Source organism: Gouania willdenowi, chromosome 15 (assembly GCF_900634775.1).
Source record: "Gouania willdenowi chromosome 15, fGouWil2.1, whole genome shotgun sequence".
NCBI classification, from domain to species: domain Eukaryota; kingdom Metazoa; phylum Chordata; class Actinopteri; order Blenniiformes; family Gobiesocidae; genus Gouania; species Gouania willdenowi.
The window spans coordinates 4,700,504-4,724,420 of record NC_041058.1 but is presented as its reverse complement, the minus strand read 5'-3'; the positions used below and the strand labels follow the sequence as shown (position 1 = coordinate 4,724,420).

At 34.9% G+C, this 23,917-nt stretch overlaps 2 protein-coding genes across 3 annotated transcripts; one reads left to right on the top strand and one right to left on the bottom strand.

Moving 5' to 3' along the window:
* Positions 1-1,624: 1,624 nt before the first annotated feature.
* vip (vasoactive intestinal peptide) lies at positions 1,625-7,536 on the top strand. Of its 2 annotated transcripts, none has more exons than XM_028467903.1 (6): positions 1,625-1,812; positions 2,780-2,887; positions 3,316-3,387; positions 4,262-4,387; positions 5,653-5,758; positions 7,179-7,536. In XM_028467903.1, coding segments are annotated over exons 1-6 (423 nt in total). In that variant the 5' UTR covers positions 1,625-1,810; the 3' UTR covers positions 7,188-7,536. The 2 variants fall into 2 exon arrangements, with proteins under 2 accessions (XP_028323704.1, XP_028323703.1); XM_028467902.1 differs by having other exon boundaries at positions 1,631-1,812; positions 3,316-3,420.
* A 10,358-nt stretch (positions 7,537-17,894) lies between these two features.
* Positions 17,895-23,054, bottom strand: fbxo5 (F-box protein 5). The gene is made up of 6 exons (XM_028467890.1): positions 22,916-23,054; positions 20,766-21,313; positions 20,243-20,413; positions 19,998-20,088; positions 18,381-18,542; positions 17,895-18,273 (listed from the first exon to the last, which is right to left on the bottom strand). The coding sequence occupies exons 1-6, from the start codon at positions 22,961-22,963 to the stop codon at positions 18,025-18,027; spliced, it is 1,269 nt and encodes a 422-aa protein (XP_028323691.1). The 5' UTR covers positions 22,964-23,054; the 3' UTR covers positions 17,895-18,024.
* Positions 23,055-23,917: the final 863 nt, after the last annotated feature.

The window sequence follows — 23,917 nt, the reverse complement described above, 5'->3', positions numbered from 1 at the left end:
GATGGATGGATGGATGGATGGATGGATGGATGATAAATGGATGGATGGATGGATGGATGGATGGATGGATGGATGGATGGATGGATGGATGGATGATAAATGGATGGATGGATGTATGGATTACACACTGTGACGTTTTCTTTTGGAAAAAACCTTAAAAATCTCACTGTTTAAAAAGAAACAGCTTCAGCAACTCTGCAAACGCCTTTTACTCCTTTGACCATTTTTAAATCTCCATTTTTAGGTGATAATCTGTTCTGTGAAATGTAAATGATAAGATTTTGACAACATTGTTGAGGAATTATGTATTTGCGTGATGGCAGGACAATGTAGAAGGTTTGTTTACAGCACAAAATTAGCCCTGGATTTATATCTTTCTTTTTTTGAAAACAAATTCAAAACATGGAGATCCATTCACCATATCTGCATTGGAAATTAAAATGATTCAATAACATCTTCCTTCTGTGCCCAAAAAGGCACAGCCAGAAAGGATATATTATATATAAATAAAATCACGTTTATAAGAAATGACGTTCAAAGTCTGTCTGAAAACCCAGGGGTAGACGTAACAGTCATAATAATGTCATAAATGCACTAGTTCCCTGTTTTTAATGTACAAAATGTGACTTCAATAGCTGAATAACTTAGTTGCTGCAATGAACTTGGATAATTGTTCATCTTTTGATTAAGCTGAAAAGGTGAATAAACCTTTTTTGATAAATGCTGTTCAATAAGTCTGTATATGAGCTATGCCAGGGGTTCTCAACCTTGGGGTTAGGACCCCATTTGGGGTTGGGAGACACTAGCAGTGGCCATCAGATGCCTTCAAGAAACTACCAACATTTTTTTAATTATATATATATTTATTTATTTTTTACCATTTTTCTACAACTACACCAAACTTGCCATATTTTAACCTATTTTCATCACTTTTTCTTGCCTTATTTTTGCTCCTTTTAATGCATTTTTGCACCTAATGTTGTACATGTTGACCCATTATTGTCACTTTTAACCTCTTTTCACCATATTTCATGCTTATTTTTTCCAATTTAACCACATTTGCAATTTGTCATGCACATTATTTGCCAGTTTAAACTAATTGTTTCCACTTTTTAACTTACCCTAAGCCCTCTCCCACCATTTTTACCATTTTTAAGCGATTAGCGACACTTTCAACCCTTTTACTTTTTCTGTCCATTTTTGGCCACTCTAATTTGGAACGTTTTTAAAATTCAAATTAACCAGCTTCTCCACCATTTTTGGTCACTTTTAACCCATTTTTATTTTGGAATAAAACCAGGATTTACATCCTTAAGATATACTATGGTGCAAACGATAATGATCTTCCTGGATTACACTGGATATTATTTAGAAATATAAAAAATAAAAAAGTTTTATTACAGATTCATTGAACAATGGACCATCATTTTTGCTGAACTATCTCTCAATTCTTTGCAGGTTGTTTACTAATGCAGCAGGTTCACTTTCAGAGTTCCTGGGAGGGAATTATCAGATGAGTCAAGATCTAAATTAGTTATTCCGTGAAATTACATGGAGAGCACAATATATCCACCATTGGATGCCTTTGGTTTGGAGTGCGAGCAAAAGCAGTGACGGAAGCAGTGACCCACTGACGTCTGTGCATCCCCTCCTGCTGCGTGAGAAACATCCAGGTGTATAAAACAGGAGCAGATCGAGCTGCAGGCCAGCAGCAGTGAGACAGGAAAGCAGAGTGGACATTACAGCATCAGCAGCAGCAACAACTACAGCGGAGGACTGAGAACCAGGCGCATCACAACCTTCAAAGCACATGTAAGATCTTTATTTACACATGTCAAACAATGGTTTCTGTGAGATCGCGTTTTACAGACGCTCCGTCAACGTTTCCATATCAATGTTTTCGGTTCTGAGTTTTTCAAATGAGTGCAGCGACTGTTTTTAACACATTAAAACTGTGAATTGTGGTTTCATAAGCAGTTATTTGTGTATTTATTTTAGTATGTTGCGTGTAAGCGGAGTGATCCACTTCATGCTCACGCTGTGCGCTTTTACGCACGGATCAGGAATTCCACCTCCATATAGAAAGTTCTTGCATGTGATTTAAAAAGCTTTTTGTCCTTTTAAAGACATTTTAGAACGTACTCTGTTATCTGTTGTTGCGAATCCAACGTGGTTAGACTTCAGGCGGTGCATAAAACAACTTTTGACGCATTTAAATAATGATGTACCGCCCATTGTTCTTCTATTCATCAACTTTTTGGCTCAATCAAAACACTTCACAAGAGATATTTCCTGTGTTTTACATCAATAAACATGTGTTTAAAAATTAACATCTGGAATCCGAAGTCTGAGGTCGAAGCAATACTTTTTACAGAATGCTAAGAAGCATTTCCTAAATGTCACAAAATTATATTTGTATTCTATCAAAAAATAATGGTAAATATAGACAACAGCTGTTTGTTTATATCCGATCGTAAGGATAATTATTACCACTACTGTGTCTTCTTGCTGGTTTATATCTTATTCTAACACACATTTTCTGACATATTTTAGTTCGTAGAAGAACGATAAATGTTTTTTAAATTGTTCATACATATTGGGGATCAGAATTGGAAAGTGAACAAAATGACAAAAGACCGTAACAGTCCCTTATTAACACTCGATTGTGCGTAATTACGCACGATGTTTTTTGCGCGTAAAACAGTTCATGTGAAGGAACAAAAACTCATGCATCTTGCCATATCTAAATAAAGTATTTCCCCACTATTTCTACCCACAGGTGCAAAAAGATGTTGCCACAAAGAAACGGCCCTCATCTGCTTCTCCTAATAGCCCTGTGCAGTGTCCTGTACTCCCAGACTCTGAGTCTGCCTTACACATCCATGAGGTGAGAGGAAAACGATGTATCTGACTGTGTGTCAATTTTAAAATGAATCGTTTGAGTTTTTTTAGAATAAGATTAATTGGAAATTAGAAAACACGTGATTTCTTCAATAAATCAAATAAGCTTCTGGTTTTATTAATTATTATTAGAACATTAAACAATATTATTATAGACATTGTAATTATTATTCTTAATGTGTCGTAGTAATTTTATGAAAAAATAAATTGTTGACCTTTTACAGTTGCTGCTTTAACAAATCTGTGCGCTTTTACGCACGTCGGAACGTGTTTTACGCACAGCATGGAGATGTAGATTCTATATCTTGGGCTACTTTTTTTGGGGGGGGGGGGGGGACTGGAAATCTTTACATGGGCTTTGGTGCACTTGGTGAAGTAAAAGTTGTCCCCACCCTCACCCTGTGCTCCCTGCAGACCGACGAGACACGCGGACGGTCTGTTTACCAGTGGTTACAGCAAACTCCTGGGACAGCTGTCAGCACGAAGGTACCTGGAGTCTCTGATTGGGAAGCGGGTCAGGTAGGAGAGCACAGTCCGTCCACAGATTCAGACAGACGCGCAATCAGGTGTAAACATCACCATAGACACAGTGGATTGCTACACTTTGAAGTCAGTTTCATTTAGAGTTCAGAGAAAAACCTCTTTAGAATATATATTTTTGTACCTTTATTCAACCAGTAAAGCCTCATTGGATTAGAATCTGTTTTTCAACAAAAAAGAAAGAAAAATATTAGCTTGTCTGTTATGGTGGTAGATTTGTGTCTTATTATTCAATCAAAAGAACACATTTTGAATAATAATAATTAAAAAAAAAACAAAAAACAAAACCTTTTCAATCAAAAAAAATAAAAATTCAAATTCAAAGAAAATACTTGAGACCCAAATAATTGCATTTGAACACTTTTTTTCTTTGGTTGAAAAGTGTTTTTTTTTTTTTTTAAATTGAATAATTAAAACACAAATCTACTTAATACTCACTCACCTTATTCCAAATCCTTGATAGATTTTTGCCCCCTTTTTCTTCCTTGGTCCAGTATCTGAAACCTTTGTTTCTGCTTCGGCACTTGAAGGACTGATGGCATTTAAAAAGAAAAGAGTCTTTGTGGTTTTTATCATGCATTTTGCATCTAGTTAAAAGCATCTAAAGGTTAATTTATGCCTTGTGGCTTCACACGTGTATAAATTACATCCATGCATTCAGTTTTTCAAGAGGGGCTGAATTATCAACACTAGTCAACTGAAATAAATAATCTATACACAATAAACAGCAAAGCGAACAAAATCCCCACAATGCATCGGTATAGGTATATCCAGGCCTGAGCTCAATGTTTGATGTCATTCTGTCATCTTTTGTGTGCAGCGATGAGATGATGGAGGAACCAGTGAAACGCCACTCAGACGCCATTTTTACAGACAATTACAGTCGTTTCCGTAAACAAATGGCTGTGAAGAAGTACCTGAACTCTGTCTTAACAGGAAAGAGAAGGTAGGAGTCATTATATGCATTCAGCTTATACGATGATTTATTACGATTATGAGTAGAGCTTTTATCAACACTTTTAATTTGTCGACTTCTGATTTGACTGAAGCGTAGATCAGTTGTTCCCAAACAGCGGTACGTGTTCCCCCAGGGGTACAGGAGCACATTACAGGGGGTACTCGGAAAGATTTAACAATTAATTTAAAAACAATTGGGAAATGTTCCTATAATTCCTTTTTAGGGTATTTTTTGGACAAATTCACCACAAACTAAAAGTACTAAAATAATAAAATACTATATTTTCCTGTAATTTATTGAAACAGGATTATTTTATGCTGTAGCTGCCATTTTATCACACTTCTGACAGTAGGAGACAATAATTAGCTACATACAAATACAATTTTAATTGTTGTAATAAATTCCACTCATTGTTTTAAATTTGTAGAATAATCTTTAGGGAACCAATAATCCACAAATAAAAAAGCATATGAAATTATGGAGAGGTACTGATGATATGAAGAGGGGGTGCACATGATTTGACAAAAATGCAAAGGGGGAACACGGGACAAAAAAGATTGTGATGATTAAACTTTGCTTTGATCAGTTTATATTCCTGCATTTCCACCTTTACTCTGCGCAATAACTGTAGAAAAAGCTGTAGATTTTTGTGCAGAAGAGTGGAGCTAAATGAACATTCTTAACAGAAAGAAACCAAGATCAATTAAATATTTAGTTTGGCATGACATATTTACTGAAATGTGAATATCCATGTTCAGTTACAAGTGTAAAAGTTGCCATTAAGTAGGTCCAAATGTATGGCATAAACTTTATTTTTCTTATTGTTGAAAAATCTTGATGAAATTAGTAATCTGGATCTAATCAAACTGAAATTTGGTAGAATAATTAGGGAAATAATCCTACATAATTGAGTCAAATTTCATAAAGATGTGTCAATTATTAATCGAGATATGAGTATTTGAAAATGTCGCCAATGATGAGAAGTAGAGATTTTTCCATTTTTCAAACTGATCGAGAGTCAGTATATTGATCCAGAATCAGTATATTGATCCAGATCCCCTCCAAAATACAATATAAGGGAATCCTACTTGGTGGAAAGTCTATCTTTGGTTAAAATTTGTTCAAAATCCGTTTTTGACGTAATCCTGCAAACAAAGAAATAAACAAAGAAATAAATAAATACATAAATGTTGATGAAGATATTACCTCCTTGGCGTAGTTAATGATTTGTGTTTTTTATTCTATAAACACAGCCTAGAAGATACCAGAGACCCAGAGGAATCGAGGGACGAACCCAACACTTTCCAAGAGAGCTACGACGACATCAACGTAGACCATCTGCTAAACAACTTTCAGCTGGTACCTGCACATTTAGACACCTTTTCTTTACATCTGATAGTAAATCTCAAATTTGACTTTATGTATATGTTTGAAAAGATTCACAAACGAGTTTTCTTTATTCGCAAGGGTTGGGGTCAATTACAATTACGTCTTTCATTATCAACGTTCAATTACAACTCAATTCAAATTAGGATGACCGGCATTTTTTTCCAATTACAATTAAAATTAGAATTTTTATTTTACAGTTACAATTACTAAAGCTCAGTTACAATTAATCACAACTAATGAGTGCATAAAACTTAACCTTCCTCCTGTGTTAGATTTCTGTTAGCATCTCTTATGATAATGGGTCAGTTTCGACCCGAGTCTTAAAAAAGCTCTAAAATATACAAAAGAAGATTATCTAATATATTTTATAGGTGATTAATTGACTTTCAGGGGGAAATGATAATTGTAATTTTAATTGTAATTGGGAAAAAAATGCCCGTCACCATAATTGTAATTGAATTGTAATTGAACATGGATAATTGAAGATGTAATTGTAATTAAAAAATGTAATTGATGCCAACCCTGCTGTTAACCACGTATGTGTAAGCCATAGAACTGTAACATGGTTCCCCAGGTTTGCGTTTAATTAAATTGTAAATGACAGTTTTTAGAGAATATTCATGCCAGTTGCAATTACAAAGTCAATTTTCTGAACTAAATTACACTTCAATTACAATTACAACAGCAACAGATTGTTTTAAATTAGAACTATAGATATCTAACTAGGCAAGACATTTATTCGGAAGGCGAATACGTATTTGGCAATTGAAAAAAATTGGCAAAAGTGACAAAAGTTTGTTCTTTTTACTAATTAAATTGAAAGTAATAATGACTCAGTTTGTCCTTAAACATGACCTTGAGCAAAGGTCAAGGTCACACATTGAAAGGAAAATGTTGCTCAATGGTACCAGTCTGAGCAACTTAATGAACTTTGACCCCTACCGATCTTTTTACTGGTAGGTCGTACTTGAGATGAGCTTTTCATAAATGTAAGCATTGAACTTGTACAATAAATATTTGTAGAGATATGGACAATTTCACTTGATGCGACCTTGACTTTGACCTTGACATTTTGGCTCCAAAAAAGGTCGACTGCACATCCTTGACATTGCCCCTATGAGATGACATACAGTATGTGTCATTAGTGCTACATTAATAGCCTAGGAGGAATTCCAGGACAAAGGAGTTGCGGAAGAAAAATAATAAGAATCCTACGAGAACAATCAAATACAATTACATCATGATTGTAATTCATTATAAATTACATAATTGATCCCAACCTTATTTACTAGCTTTTCATAACAAAAATATCTACAGATATTACATTGATTCTCTTATATCTTCTACAGCTTTTCAGATCAATAACTTAACCCTTTCGTGTCTGTTTCAGCCGCTTTGAAAAGGGGGCGTGTCCATGTGTGAATACCTCAAGTTATCCTCATGAAAGCCGCTCATTTGCAAAAACAAAAAAACAAAAAACAACCCAACGCAGTATTATTCCAAAGGACGATGGAAAGCCAGACCATTCAGCGACGATGACGATGACGATGACGATGATGATGATGATGATGTGTTCTCCAGTGTGGTTTTCTTTTTTTTATCTACTGTATAATATACACCCAGCTCATGTTTACACTAGTGTACGTCCATTTTACATCTACTACAAACTACTGACCTTCCTTCACAGGCTCCCAAGATCAGCACCATTGATTGGTTGATTAATAAATGACAGTAAATATCTACAGAAATGTATTTTATTTATTTATTATTATCTTCATAAGATTATGTAACTATCTATACCTAAAAATAAAATCGATTTCCTGAAAACTATTTGTTTTTTCAATAATTTGAGGGAAATTGTGTCACAAATGAGCTTTTTATGTATTGAGTCACATTGTATAAATATTGAATATATCAACAACAGCAGAAAATGACAAAACAACAAAGATTGCCTTAAAAAAAAAAAAAATATATATATATATATATATATATATATATATATATATATATATATATATAATGTGAGAATTTAAATAACTTTGATTTAATGTGCCTCGAACTTAATTATTATGTTATATTTTATTTATTTTGTTGGAACAAAGCAAAATGAATGCAATTTTCGATACAATAAATTATACATTCATTGGCAAACAGATACTTTTATTATTTACTGATATGAAATCAATAAGTTCTTCAATTAATGAAGTGTTATTTGCTCCAATGTTGTGTTTTTTTTTTGTGTGTGTGTATCCATTGTTCTTCCTTGGTTTGTATGCAACCTAAATTAGATTACTTTTGCATTAAAAGTACAGAATCTCAGCCTCATCTTCCTCCTGCATGAAAACACAACCAACTATTAACTTGATTTCATCATAAAGATGAATTTTAATCCAGTTTTTCCTATTAATCTATGCCCTTTCAATCCTCTACGTGTGGCTTGAGTTATGTTGGAGAACCTATAAGTGAATTGTTGATCATTTACGAGAGACGGACTCATTTTGTTCACGGGCACAGACACATATAAACACTTTATATTATTCAATATATATATAGAAACAAAGATGTTATAACTGTGCAAAGACACAACGTTCGAGCATATACAGTGATGTACATCGTTCACTAAATAAAGACGTTGGTTTATTTTTCAACGCTGAGTCATTTTGTCTGGCTGTTTGTTTCATTATCAGGAGGATTCATGTTTAAGGAGCTTTTTACAGGAAGTAAAACATTAGAAAACCATCAAAGTGGTAGGAAAAACATTGAAATTTGAATTATTCCTTGATTTCACTTGCTTTATTTAGTGGATTATATAGATATCTCTGTTTAAGGTCAAATAATTCCACCCTCTGAATATAATTACCGTCAAGGTGACTGTATAGATCATATGTGTCAAACTTATGGCCTGGGGGCCAAATCCGGCATTTTGCTTATATCGCTGTATGATTACAGTTATTTTTAATGTTAAATATTTGAAAAAAAAAAAAACCCTAAAAATTCTTACAAAATTCTTAAATTTTCCTCAAATTATGACACAAAATGGTCACAAAATCTAAGAAATTTAAAATGAAGATCCTGTTGGGACTGATATCTATCATTTGTTGCTTGGACATTGTCGGTTCCTTACATATTTTGTATTTTATGTATAGGTAGAAAGGCAAACTACAGCACAATAATGTTGAAATTACTCGTTTTCCATGCTGCATAAAATCTGTGGCCCACTTGAGATCAAAGTGCTCCATATTTGGCCCCTGAACTAAAATGAGTTTGACACCCCTGGTTTAGATGATGACATGATGACATATGTGAGGACAAAAAGGCATATGGCCTTTACATTTGCCCTGAGGGTGTTGGAGGGTTGACACGAAGCTCAGTGACACTGACAGGAAGACACTACTTGTGAACCGAGTTGTGTGTCTATGTTCGAAATAATAAAGCTAACGAACCAAACACGTCTTTAAAGGTTACAAAAAACAACAAAACACATACAAATATATACATATCTATCCTTCTTTACTCCCACTTACCCTGATAACAGCCATGTGGAGACAGGGTCATCTACAGTATAAAGGGGAATAAAGGGGAGAGATTTTTGGGGTCCATCCATAAAGTCAGCAAAATGATGGTCCATTGTTCTATGAATCTGTGATAACCACATTTATTTATTTATTTATCTGAATAATATCCACTGCTATCCAGGAAGTTTATTATTATTTTTTGTCATAGTACATAGTCGTCTTAAAAATGTGACTCCTAGTTTTAGTCAGAAATGGATTAAAACTGACCAAAAATGGTGGAAAGGGTGGGGAAATTTGATGTTAAAAACCACTGAAATTGGTTAAAAGTTGCAAATTAGAGACAGAAAAAGCAGTAAAAGGGGCTTGCAGTGTATAATGGCTTCAACAATTAGTTTAAACTGGCAAACAGAGGCATGAAAAATGGCAAAAAGAAAAAAACTACTGGCAACCCAATTTTCAAAGGACACTCACTGTGCCATAAAGAAAGAAAATAAATATGATTCAAAATATTTGACATAAAAAATGACTTTACAGTCATTCTCTGTATGAAACAGATATGAACAAGCAGGCATGCATTTGTCGCCCCCTACAGGCAAACCTAGTGGACTGTAAACTCTAATAAATTTATAGTCAAATAGACCAAAAATATGTTTTTCCAGAATAAAGTCATGTTTTGATTTCTTTAAATACTTTGTTTATGTTAAGTGTCCGGTCATTTAATTACTAGTATCTGCTCTGAGGGCCAGAATATCAAAACTTATGTCAATATTCAGAATAATAACCGATCTGAGCATTAACATGGGAAAGAACAAAGGGTTTTTGTTTTTGTTTGTACATTTTACTCTGGTTTTGCATGTTCTTTATGTCATTTTGTGTATTTTTTACTGTAATTTTACATATTTCGGTCGTCATTTTATGATTTTGGAATCAGTTTCGTTTGTTTTATTTTATCTTTTGTAGTCATTTTGCATTTTGGGGTCACTTTTGCATGGTTTTGTTGTCATTTTGTGCATTTTCCCTTGGTTTTTTAATGTTTTCGATTTTATTTAGTGTGTTTTTCATATATTTTGCTGTTATTCTGTGTATTTCTATTGTCCATGTTGTCATTTTGCATTTTGGAGTAATTTTGGTTGTCATTTTGTGTTTTGAAAGTGTTTTTGTTAGCCTTTTGTATATTTGTCTCTTATTTTGGATAGTTTTGAATATGTTTAGAGTGTTTTTGGTATGAATTTGTGCATTTTACTTTGGGGTCTGCACAAAACCAGGCCAAGGGCCACAACCAGTCGCCCATATTAAACCACTTTAAACCAACAAAAATAAACCCCCCTTGAACGAGCAAAGTGCGATGTAAAGTGAAAATATAACTGCCCACATGAGGTTGTGACTCAGTTTGTTTACAACAGATAAATGGCAGCAGATATTTACTCATAAATGTCATAAGCAATGTTCTTCAGGGCTGGACCCACATCCGGTGAACTTATAATTAGAACCTGTCACTGGGTGGGGATGGTGAACCTAAAATACTCTGTTAACAATCCATTAAACATGATTATTCTCTATGTTTCAGAATAAGGAATAAAAAACTCTGTTTCTATGGTTTCAACAGGCTGAGGGTGAGAAACAAACCAGACGTCTCTTTCTGTATCGTGCATGTGTTGTTTAACTCAGGAGTTCTTAACCTTGGAGTCAGGAGTCTATTTGGGTTCACCAGATGCTTTCAAGAAACAGAACATTTTTGGAACAATTTGAGCCAATTTTGGCTTATTTTTTACACTTTTTTTTGCAACTACACCAAATTTTCTATATTATCACTATTTCTTGCCATATTTTTTGCTCCTTTTAATGCATTTTTGTTACATTACTCCCATTTCTGCCACTTCTCCATCACATTTCAATGGGTTTTCTGCACATTTCTTTCCACTTTCAAGACATTTTCAGCACTTATGAATCCTTTTCACCACTTTTTCCACCTTATGACACACATGTTGACCCATTATTGTCACTTTTAAATTATTTCCACCTTATTTATTGCATATTTTTGCTTATTTAACCACATTCACGATTTGTCATGCCTTTATTTGCCAGTTTAAACTAATTGTTCCTATTTTCTGAATTACATTACATTAAAAATGTCTTAAAGGTGCAGTCCTTGACTCTCAGGTCCCTCTCTCCCCCTCCCTCTCCACTGCTCTCTTGCCCTGCCTCCAAACTTTACTCAGAGGAGCTAACAAGCTAACGTTAGTCTGACAGCAACATCACAGTAATATAACATGCTCTGTTAAAAGCGTATTACTGCAGCGCTTCTCTCTCAATGTACACACACCTCAGCAGCAGCAACAACACAGTGTCACTTACAGCAGCCCACACGGAGGCTGCTGCGTGCACATGAACAACACATACACTACAGAGTTCTAGTGTAACAATTATAAATCAAACATTATGTAAATCAAGCAGCAGTAATTACCTTTCAAGCAGAAAAGTCACCAATTCTATCTTCTACTCCTCCAGACCATACACTGTAAAAAACGACGGCGCTACAGCCCCGGGAAAGGGGCGGGGCCTGTGAGCAACAGCTGTCCGACAGCCCACCAAACACAATCCTGGCTCCGATTGGTTCTTTTTGTTCGGTCGTTGATGCATTCTGGCAATCTGCCAAAGGCTGCAGGAGCAGCAGGGGGCGGGGCTCAGTGAGTCTGTTTTATTCATGCAAACTACTAATTTGATGTAAAGCTGTCCTTACATAGTGACAGCTTTAGCAATATGACAAAAAGTCACTTTTAAAAGAGTTGCAGACTGCACCTTTAAAAGACTTTAAAAAGCATCGGTCTAATTTCTAATTCAAATTTATGTTTTTTTAATTAATATCAGCACGTTTAGAGGTAAAAACATTTATTAACTCATTCAAAGAAGTTTAAAAAAATAAATAAATTAATTAAAAAAACAAGTTTGGAGGTGAATGATTAACATTCTTTATCTTAACGCTCATTTTAAAATTTAACTCAATTTTTAAATACACTCTTTTTGCAATAGTTTTTAAAGGTTTTACAATTGCAGTATTCCCTGGATCTAATTTTCTCCCCAAATTTTTCTCTTTTTAAAAACAGAAAAACTTAACTTTACATTAAAACTATAAACTAAATCTAAAAGTGTTTCTATAGAAAACATGTGATTCACTGTGTGATACTTACTGCAAACCTGACTTGTTTTTTTTTTTGTTTTTTTTCTTGGCTTTTGATTCACTTCCTCTCTCATTCTTGTGTTGCTGGGGGCGTGCACGCACATGATCTTTATGTCAGACTTTTTAAATGACAGGCACAAGTCATTCCACATTAACATCATTACCCTACGGAGAAAATTAAAACACGGCACCGGAAGTTCACGAAGAACATTATTACACATCCATATCAGGAAGCTTCTGCTGCACTTTGCATGTTCTGTTACACACACACACACACACACACACACGTACACATACTTAACCAAAAAGTATCCAGACAGCTCTAATGACTTTTACAATCAGAAGATGGTCTCTACGTTGCTGCTGCAACCATTAATCTGCCAGATTAATGATTCAAAGTGATTGAGGGGAAAAGGCCACAGTGCAGATTAATCAGCAGCTACACATCCTCCAAAGAAAGGCTCCAACGACACAAAAAACCCATTTATTCTATTCTAAATCTTACATGAGGTCACCGTGGTGCACCTCTCACTTTTAAACTTAGTTTAAAGACAAATTGATATGTTGAAAAGGTCACAGAACGTATTAATGGGTCAAAATTTGACCAAACAGTAAGAAGATTTGATATTATTATTATTATTATTATTATTATTATTATTATTATTATTATTATTATTACCTCATTAGCCCCTTTTAAAATATTTCAAGGTCACCTAACACTGAAAAAATAATGTAATAATCAATGAAATATAACTCCACTGTAATTTGCAACTTTTAAAGTCTTCTTGCGCACTAGTTTGCACTAAATTTGAGCACTAGTGGAGCTTTACTGTGGTTGATATCACTGATACCAACTTTATGATCAAACAGCTTTCTATACAGCAGTGGTTCCCAACCTTTTTTGGGTCGTAGCCTCATTTTAATATCACAAATTTATGGCGACCACAGAGACGTTTTTTCCCCTTTAATTAGTTTTTGGTTATGTTTGCTTTACAAATGCAGGTTAGCCAGGATTAGAGCACAAAGTGTCAATATGTATTTTATACTGCATTTAAAATGAACTATATATATATTTGAGAAAGTGAAATTATAAATGCAATTGTTTGAGAGTGTGTGGTAAAAATCTATTATATTTTTTTACCAATAACTAGAGATTTCATAAGACCCCATTTTAATTCCAGGTGATCCCACATGGGGGTCACGACACCAAGGTTGAAAAACAGAGCCATACAGTAACAAATCTTTACATTTGCTTGTATTGCTAAACAAGTTCGGATGAAATACGGCCGGGCCCGAGAAACCTCTCCAAGTCGAATAGCACGTACCACGTTCCCAAGAATTCAGTGAAATAACTCAGTTCCACCGAGTAAAAAAAGACTAGCATTGGACGTGCAACATCAATGTCGGACTTTGGTATCGGCGTTGCAGCGATACAGAGCTGATACTGGACCTCGTTCCCGTCACCGATACCGTACAGAGCTGGTTTTCAACATCGATAGAGCGGTCAAATCTTGTTCCCAACACTGATAGCGTGATCATCCCTTGTACCCTTGAATTGCCTTTGAAACGATATATCGCACGACTATATTCCGATAAATTTAGAAATAACCGAGGGTCTTGACATCCGATCATATAATATCCATGTCAAATTACAGTCTGATTCAACGAGCATTAACAGACGAGTAGTAATTTGAAAAATGGCGCCCCCGTGACAAATACGGAGTAATGGGCCCCGTTCATATATTGGTATGTGTCAATGATTCGGTACTACTAACTGTCGCATTTGACTCACAAAAAAATGACTAAATGACTTTAATGGAAATCGGTGAAAAAAGGAGGTGGGCCCTCGGGCCCCTAATCAAATTGTGCGAGGCATAATCATAATCTACATTGAATTACCTTTGAAACGATATATCACATGACTATGTTCCCATAAATTTGGAAATGACCAGAAATGGGGGGTGGAGTATTCATACCAAACTGCATTCCGATCTAACGAGAACCAATGGAGAAGTGGTAACACATACGGGGTAATGAACCTCAACTATATATTGATTCCATCATGGGCTTCACGACACCTGAAACAGAGCAGAGAGAGAAGGGCGAGGAGAAGGCACTGACTGCAGAAAAACATGATACATTATTATCAAGTCAGCCTGTCTTGGCTTTGGGCCTCACTCCCAGTGGCCTAGTCAGCACTTATTATAAAGGTGACAAATCTATTACCGTAGATTCATTAAGGTAGCGGTTAAGCTAGATATGAATTTCTGAATAGCACGTACCACGTTCCAGAGAATTCAGTCAAATGACTCGGTTCCACTGAGTAAAACAAGCATTAACGGAGGAGTAGTCATTTGAAAAATGGGGCCCCCTGGTGCCCTCGTAGCAGATATGGAGTAATGGGACCCATTCATATATTTTATATACTGGTATGTGCCAATGATTCGTTACCACCAACCGTCGTAATATTTGACTCGCAAATAAATGAGAAATCGACTTTATTTATTTTTTTCTTAAATCAAAAATCGGGCTCCGAGCGTCGATGTGTACGCATCCATAGATTATACCAACCAAATTTCAGCCCAATATGTTCACGAATAACATAAGAGTAGCAATTTTATCGAGTGTACACAACAGCAACGACAACAACAACAAGAACAAAGTGAGTGGCGTTTTGAGCCCAGTAGTCCGGCCTAAAAAAAGGACAATAACTAACTCCAACTATCTCTGCAAACTATTAAAACCTTCATCTAACCCTTATTTCCAAAGGCCAACACTTTGCTACATTACAGTGGAATCCTTTGCACCAAAATCATGTTGTGTGAGATGACACACACACACACACACACACACAGAGAGAGACATGTGGGTCATTGATTGTGTAAATGTCAGAGGTAACCATGGACCATCTAATGTCACAGCAGCTATTTGTAGCTTCATGACGCCTCACATCCAGCCATCAGTGCTTCCAGCAAAACTTGACTTCTTTAAAGGGAAAAGTGTGGATGGTGGTTTTTCTCCTACCTGAGGAGAACTTGTCTTTCTTTTTCAGAAAAGAAGGTTTAAGGACCTTGGAACCACTTGATTGAGGTGCACATTAGCATTAGCATCAGGATGCTAATTCTTACATGATTTTACAACCACTGTAGCTAAAACAACTATTGTGTCCCAATCCGATATTAGTGTATTGACTTGTAGCATATTCTTGTGTTTTAGTGAAACTAGCCATTATTTTGCACTTTAAAAAAAATAGATTAAAAAAAAAAACAATAATTATTAGACTTACTAAGGTAATTTATCACGTCTTCTAATTTATTTTCATTCATTCAAATGTGGACTATCATTATGTTTTAGTAAAACTAGTCACTTTTTTGCACCTTGTGTCTTTAAAATTGGATTTATTAAGGTTATTTTTCAGCATCTCCAAATGTATTTTTTATTTATTCTATTCAATTGAAGAGTATTCTTAAATTTTAGTTAAACTACTTGTTATTTTGTACTTTAAAAAAAAAAAAAAAGGATTAATTGAGGTAAATTTTCAGCATCTTCGAATTTATTTTTATTTGTTCCATTCAATTGTAGACTATTCTTATGTTTCAGTTAAACTACTGGCTTAAGTGCACTTGAAATATATATATTTATTTTTTTAATTGTATTTATTGAGGTTATTTTTTTTTACCATCTATTAACTTATTTTACTAATATATTTTATTTTTATTTAATTGTAGGCTATTCTTATGCTTTAGTTAAACTACTGGTGACTAAGGTCTCTGAGAGGCTCTTAACATCCGGTCATAGAATAACCATGTCAAATTAAAGCCTGGTTAAACAAGCATTAATGGAGTAGTCATTTGAAGAATGGCAATATTTGACTCACAAATAAATGATCAAATTACTTTAATGGAAATTGCTGAAAAAAGGGGGGTGGGCCCCTAATCAAATTGTACAAGATATAATCGTAATCTACGTTGAATTACCTTTGAAACTATATATCACACGACTATGTTCCTATAAATTTTGAAATTGGCTGGAAATGGGAGGTGGGTCCCCGGCCCCATTTTAAAAAATGGTGGTGAGTATTCATACCAAACTGCATTCTGATCTAACGACAACAAACGGAGGAGTAGTCATTTGAAAAATGGGGCCCCCAGATTAGCAATTTTAACTAGTGTATACAACAAAAAGAACAAAGTGAGGGCGTTGAGTCCAATAGCCCGGCCTAAAATTAGAAAAGTACTGTATGCCTGAATTAACGTATGTAATGAACTCAAGTGAAGTTATATTTGAGTAATTTTTCAAAACCCTCATTATTCAACACAGACAAAGAGATTCACTTTGCTGGAATCATTTCTATTCCAGTCTATGGAACTCAATGAGCAGCAGAGAAAGAAAGCAATACTGCCCTCTAGTGGATTAAACACATAATGTCAAGACATGACAAAGGAAATACAGCTACTACATAAAGTCAGCAATATAATGGTAAATTGTTCTATGAATCTGTGATAACCACATTTATCTAAATACTATCCACTATTGTCCAGGAAGTTTATTATTTGCTCCATAGTATATAATCATTTTGAAAATGTAAATCCGTGATTTAATCAGAAATAAAATTTGTTAAGTGACAAAAGATGGATTTTAAAAACCACAGAAATTGGTTAAAAGTTGCAAAATTAGTGGCCAAAAAGTGTCAAACGCTTTAAAGTGTCAAATTGGAACAATTCCTTTAAACTTGCAAATAATGGGCATGACAAATGGTGTATGTGGTTAAAAAAAAAAAAAAAAAAAAAAAAAAAAGCATGAAATATGGTGAAAAGAGGTTAAAACTAAAAGTGACAATAATGGGTCAACAAAAGTGATGGAAAGGGTTGATCAGTGCTGAAAATGTCATGTAAGTGGAAAGGCATGGGCATTTGATGGAGAAGTGGCAGAAATGGAAGTAATGTAGCAAAAATGTATTAAAAGGAGCAAAAATACAGCAAGAGTAAGTGATGAAAAGAGGTACAAATATGGCAAGTTTGGTGTAGTTGCAAAAAGTAGGGTAAAAATAAGCAAAAATGGGCTCAAATTGTTAAAATATTCTTAGTTTCTTGAAGGAAGAAACCTGATCCCAGGTTGAGAACCCCTGCATTAGACTAATGTGATGAATAAACACCATGATTTCATCCAAATTAATGAAAATCAGCAGCTCTAGAATGAGAAAATCAGAACCAACTTGTTTCTTTTAGTATAAATATATTTATATTTACAGAAATAATATAAAACATTTTGAAATACAAAGAACAAACATTTATACATAAATATATATATATATAAAAAAAACTATTTAAAAGATGCAGTACAATTTATTTCCATACACTTCATTTTAAAACAATTAAAATGTACAAAGGACAGCTTTGTCCACTCTGGTCCAATTGTCCGAGTCATGTTTAGTCCAGGAAGCCTGATCCAAGAAAGCTTTTTAAAAAACAAAAATATTGTCCAAACTACAATGAATGCGTCCGACACAAAAGTTCAGCAATCAGCAGCTGATGATGTGTCCATCAAAGGCGTCTGACGTTCCTCCTACTGAGCGCGCTCCCTGGGATGATGATGGACGTCTTTGAGCTGGAGCGCCGTAGCGTTCTGCAGGGAGCAGAGCCGTGGAAAGGCTCGTGGCAGCTGGTGCAGAAATCAAACCCGCAGCCTTCACGCGTGCATATCGCCCTCTGGATGTGGGTAGAGTGAGTCGCAGGTGAGTCACAGCGTCTGCACGGACACAGGGACTCGTGCTGCTTCAGCTTACTGGCAGCCTGAGGACAAATAAAAAGCTATTTAATACGTGGTGTACTCATGAAAATCTACACCGAAGATTTTTGAAGCAATCATTTTTTTTAATGAATTAAAGAAACCTGCTGACCTGCAAGTATTGGTTAAAGCGTGAATCCTTTTGGTTGGTCCTGCAGCTGAGGGCAGAGGAGGACGAGGAGGCTTTGGCTAAGCTCTGAGTGCAGGAGAGGACCACCCTGGAACTCACTACGTCTCGTGTCAGACTGGTCTGTTTCACAGAATTTCTCGATTCCTTTAAGAAAAAAAAAAAACAAAAAAACCAAACAAAACAAAACAAAAAGAAAGTATTAGAACTTGTGCCTCACACTTTCACAAAGTTGTACAGACGTGTGGTCACTTTAAGATACATTCCATACATATTAACACAAGCAATGATGATACCAAGGGTCTAAATTGATGCTATAGTCTAGCTGTGTTTCCATTAGGGTTGGGCGATATATTGAGATTCAAGATATATAGAATTTTCTGTTTTGACGATATAGAAAATTACAATATCGCCTTTATCTATATAGCTTATTTTGTTTTAGAAGTGACTGCTTTTACTACTTCTCAGAACAGCATGAAAAACACATTTCTGAGTGCGTCCTAACCCATGACCATCCCCTAAACATCATCCACACTAAAGAACTCACTCACACGTGCTGTCTCTTTCAGTAGTCTGGTCTGTCAGCAAAAGAACAGTGCAAATTTGTCTACAAGCATGAAATTTGGCATAATTGAAGTATTTTGACCTGCTGAATTCAAATGTGGCAGGAGATGAAGCCATTTCTCAATAGGGGTCGCCATATTGGACAATTCAAAAATAGGTTTTTATTTTACGAGCATACAAAAAGTCACAATTTAAATTAAAAACACATTTCTAAGGTTCTGGACCTCGGGGATTCTAAATATGATGCCTATTTGACAGTGACCTTGACTGGCATCGCCATATTAGAAAAACCAAAATGACCACCTGTGAATATTTAACTTTACGACTAAAAAAGTTTTTATTTCACAACATAATATCCTGACATCCCAGATCATGGTATCCTTAATTGATCAACCAAATCAACTGTTCGTTAATAAAAGTGTCCGTGTGCCACTTCATATCAGCAAATTTAACCCAGAATTATCTTTCTGGTCAGACTTCATTTGAATTTAAATTATCACGATTTTTATCGTGATTCTGAGAAAAAATATCGCGATATGAGTTTTAGTCCAGCTCTAGTTTCCTTTACCCTTGGAAATGTGCAAAATCTAATTAGCGCAATAAAAATAGGAAATTGAAAAGCCCAAATTACGAAAAAAACGATATCAAATTTTGATAAAAAAGTTTATATTCCTTCATGAGGAGGTTTTTCAAATGTTTCGATATTGAAAGGTATCGCAAAAGCTCAATGGAAACACTTGCGAGAAAACATGGCGCGATACGTGTGGACAGAAGAAGAGACCGAGACATTTCATAGCATTATACTTCAAAATTATTACTGCCTCATTAGACGTGAAACAACGAAGGAATGTAGAGTGTTATTAAGAGGTCGGGAGCGTCCATCTTCCTGCAGAAAAGTCTCACAAGATGAGATTTCACGATAGTCACAAAGCGTTCAAAGCGCATTTTTACTTTGTCGAAGATTTACAAATATCACTTTTATTTTGTGAAAAACTGTAATGGAAACACGTGTAAGATGTTATTTAGTAGGTTTCTTACCCTGAAAGCATCTTCGGCCTTTTGGCATCTCTCCAGAGCTGATTTATCCGCCGAAACTATCTTCCTCCACGTTTTACAAACTTGTTTACAACTGCAAGGAGAGAAAAATAAAAAAAATATATAATTATGAAAACATTTCAAGTCAAAGTGAATCTTTCAATGCTAAATGACCCGTTTTCACTGTTTACTCATTTTATTGCTTTTGGAATATGTTTGGCCCACAGACATGAAGAGCTTGTGTTTACCTGACGAGGTCTGAGTCTCCCAGCATGCCCAGTATTTTAGTCAGGATGCATTTCATGTTCCTGAGCTGCAGAGAGGAGAAAACATCTACATGCTCCAGACCCATCTGACGTCCAATCACACGATCAAGGTGATAGTTTTCTGCTACTTTGGAAACAACATTCCAGTCAAACCTTAAAAAAAACACATAAGAAAGGATTAGTCGCACAAAAAAATTTCCATTTATATGTAACATTTAGAGTTAAGATTTACATGTATATTTAAAAATAACACTTAGATTTAACATTTAAATACAACACTTAGATTTACATTTTAATTTAACATTTAGATTTAACATTTACATTGAAATATAACATTTAGATTTAATACTTAACATTTAGATTTCAACATTGACATGGCATTTTTACAAGAAAAGAAAATATCACAAATATCGCTGTAATTTTTCCCCCATTCTTGAAGCAGGATGTGACACATTCCCAAATGGTGACCACCAGTTAAAGCTACAATAGCTGAGCGTGATCTTACTTCTTGTTCTTCTGATAGCTTTTAGCGAGCTCTTCACACACAGCGTGTTGGAAGTCCAGCACTGGCAGATAGGGGTGTTTGTGATGGTGTGAGGGAGTGTGTGTTGATGTTCTCGTCCTGGACAGATCCACAGGTGTGGACACAGCTGGATGCACACCGGACTCTCGCTTTGAGCATTTCACAGGAGAAGCGAGAGGCGATATCCTCTCGTCGTCGATGCGACTGCTGTGCAGAGAGATGTAGCCGCTGTCATCCAGGCCTTCGTCCACCAGAGTCCTGTCCTGGGCTTTGCTGTTTTCCTTGTTGTGGACGGGACTGGTGTCGCTCTTGGGAGAGAACAACACCGTGGTCGTTTCTGTCGGGGGACACTGGGGTTTGGCGAAGGCGGGTTCTGGTTCTTTGACAGGGGAGGCCTTGGAGGGAAGGATCCTCAACACTTCAGCAGCAGCAGCAACTTTCTCCATGGCGTTGATTTTGGAGATGTCGTTACGAGGACACTTCATAACTCTCTCACCATCAAATGAATACACGTCACAGCACGTAGAAACCTGCACACATCAGATGAAGCCGGAGGTAAAGATTACACACAATCATAAGGTGATTCATTAAGTACAAATGTGATCAAATGTGTGTGCTCGCTTCATGCCAACAAAAACGTGATAAATTAAAAGCCAAAAAATTTGACAGGTCTTCCGTTAATGTAATCTATTTTACTTTTTATTTCACAAAGTTTCCCGTAAGAGAGCCGCTTTTCTGACTTAGACTTGCAAACCTGAAGTTAAGTGAAATCTAATGTTACTTTTTACCAGATTTACAGCAATGTTTGTAAAATTTGTGATATTTACTAGCTTTTATTTTGGTACTTCGGGTAAATTTGCATATTAACTAAATATTTATCTTCCCCAATGACATTTAGATGTAACACTTAACATTTAGATTTAATATTTACAATTTGGATTTAACACTGACATGATGTTTTTACAAAGAAAAGTAAATATCACAAATATTTCTGTAAATCTGGTCAAATGTAGCATTGAAAAAAATTCACACTTTTTAAAAAAAATTTAAACGTGGTTTGTTGCTAAATGTTTCAAAAGGTTGCCTTTTATTTTAGCATGTGCTACTTTGTAATTGGTGTCCCATATAGATAAATAAAAGAAAAAGCATAATGAAAAGTAGAAGATATATACACGTGTCTGTACATGGTACAGAGAAAGAAAGGACATTGTCCAATAATAAACCTCTCTTAAATCATGAAAAAGTTACAGCACATCTATTAGACTGTTGATGTTTATTTTTAGTTTCACAGTAGAATTTAAAATATGTATAATTAACACATTAAATGTAAACCTTAGTACTTATTTACAATGAAATAAATGACATGTGATAAAGTAGTAGTCTGTGAGTATCCCCTAAAACATGTATTAACATAAAAAAAATAAGAACTGCAGTCTGCAGCTATAGGTGAAGTGATTTTTATAATTTTTATTAATTCCATATATCTACATTTTAAGCTTAAAATGGCTTTGAATATTAATGTAAACCCTGTAAAGAAGCAGCATGGCGTTAGCTTTGCAGCCTATAGCTCTCCTATTTTTACTAAAAACACTAAAAATAACACATTCTTCCAGGCTGTTGGACATTAAACATTTTGGAAAACGTGTTAAAAACCATTAAAAACATTTCCGATTAAGACTTTTACATTAATAAGAGGATTTTGGCGCGACTCAGATTTGGCGCAAAGGCAATGATGACGTGAGGTTTAGCGCTCTTTACGTGCAAAACTTAGCTTTGTGAAGCATTAATATTAATAAACATGCAATTCCTACCTTTATCACACTATGTAAACTAACAATAGGGAGCTAAATGACTTTAAAAGCATTTATATATTAGTGTTAGGATAAGGATCAGAGAGGAGTCTGTAACTCAACAGTATAGACATTTTAATAAAAACCTATTCAATTACACAACTATTATACACTTAAACAACAAATTATCTGGTTTTGCAGCAGGTAACCTTGCATTTAAAACCTCAGTAATGGTGTGTAATCATTAATGAGAAGTCAGGGACATATAAAAGCTAGCCCAAGCTAGCTCAAGGCTACTATCCACCTGCGATAACACGTAAAAACGCTATTGTAGCGTCTCACCTTGCGTTTCCTAAGTCTGGAAAAGGTTTTAACTTTCGTGCCGGGCATCTGTTGAGCTGTTTCGTCTTTTGCTGGAGCTCGAAACAGCTTAAAATGAATCCTTAGCAGAAAAGTAAAGCGATGTTCTGCCAGTGGCTGCACTATGTTTAAAATCCGTGGACAAAAGGCGCAAACCAATAGGAGGACGAGGAGGTCCGCCCATTTAAACTGTCAGCCAATCAGAATCCACGTTTAGTGTCGACAAAGAAACGCAGGAGAAGAAGTGACCCAACAGCTCTACCGCCAAAAAAAAAAAAGAAAAATTCAAAATAAAAATAAATAAATTAATGAATAATTTTTAAAAAAAATTAAAAAAACATTCTTATTCTTATTTTCTTTTTTCTCTGAATAGTTTTCATTGCTACTTGTCCTATGAAATAATTTCAATAAAAACAATATTTAGTTCAGAAGTGTATAGCTAGACATAAATAAATTAGTCATCTTGCAGCGCTTATCAAAATGTAAAATTCTTAAGGAAAAACCAACAAATCCACATATATAAATATAAATAATCTTAAAAGTGTATAACTAAACATGGGACCAATGCACTAATAAGACAAACTTCAAATATATGTTCACAAAGTTTGTACATTGGTGATACATTAAACACATTTTATGTTATATACAGGACTAGCACAGGTAATCTCAATGTTAACTTCTACTACAAAAATGTTAGATGTTATAGATGTTAGATGTTCAAACATTGCGATGGCATTAAAGGGTACAGATGGCAGTAAATTATGTTTAACAAAAGTAAAGAAAATTAGTTATGTCCATGAAAATGGATTAAAAAGGTTTGAGAACCCCTGCAATAAACAGTTTTTAAATTTCTAATAATTTTTATGGCTGATAAGTGTTATTCAAAGGTCCTATATAAAGAAGTACATTCAGCCTTTGAAAGGACCATTTGCTTTAATAAATAATAATGATAATAATAAAATCACAATCATTAAAATTAAAAGA

Excerpts from the sequence above, each read along its gene's own strand:
- vip (XM_028467902.1), top strand. Across the intron at positions 2,888-3,315 it reads CTGCCTTACACATCCATGAG|ACCGACGAGACACGCGGACG; the intron begins GTGAGAGGAAAA and ends TGCTCCCTGCAG. Across the intron at positions 4,388-5,652 it reads GTCTTAACAGGAAAGAGAAG|CCTAGAAGATACCAGAGACC; the intron begins GTAGGAGTCATT and ends CTATAAACACAG.
- fbxo5 (XM_028467890.1), bottom strand. The coding sequence starts at position 22,963 with ATGCCCGGCACGAAAGTTAAAACCTTTTCCAGACTTAGGAAACGCAAG. Across the intron at positions 20,414-20,765 it reads AGCTATCAGAAGAACAAGAA|GTTTGACTGGAATGTTGTTT; the intron begins GTAAGATCACGC and ends GTTTTTTTTAAG. Across the intron at positions 20,089-20,242 it reads GGAGACTCAGACCTCGTCAG|TTGTAAACAAGTTTGTAAAA; the intron begins GTAAACACAAGC and ends CTCTCCTTGCAG.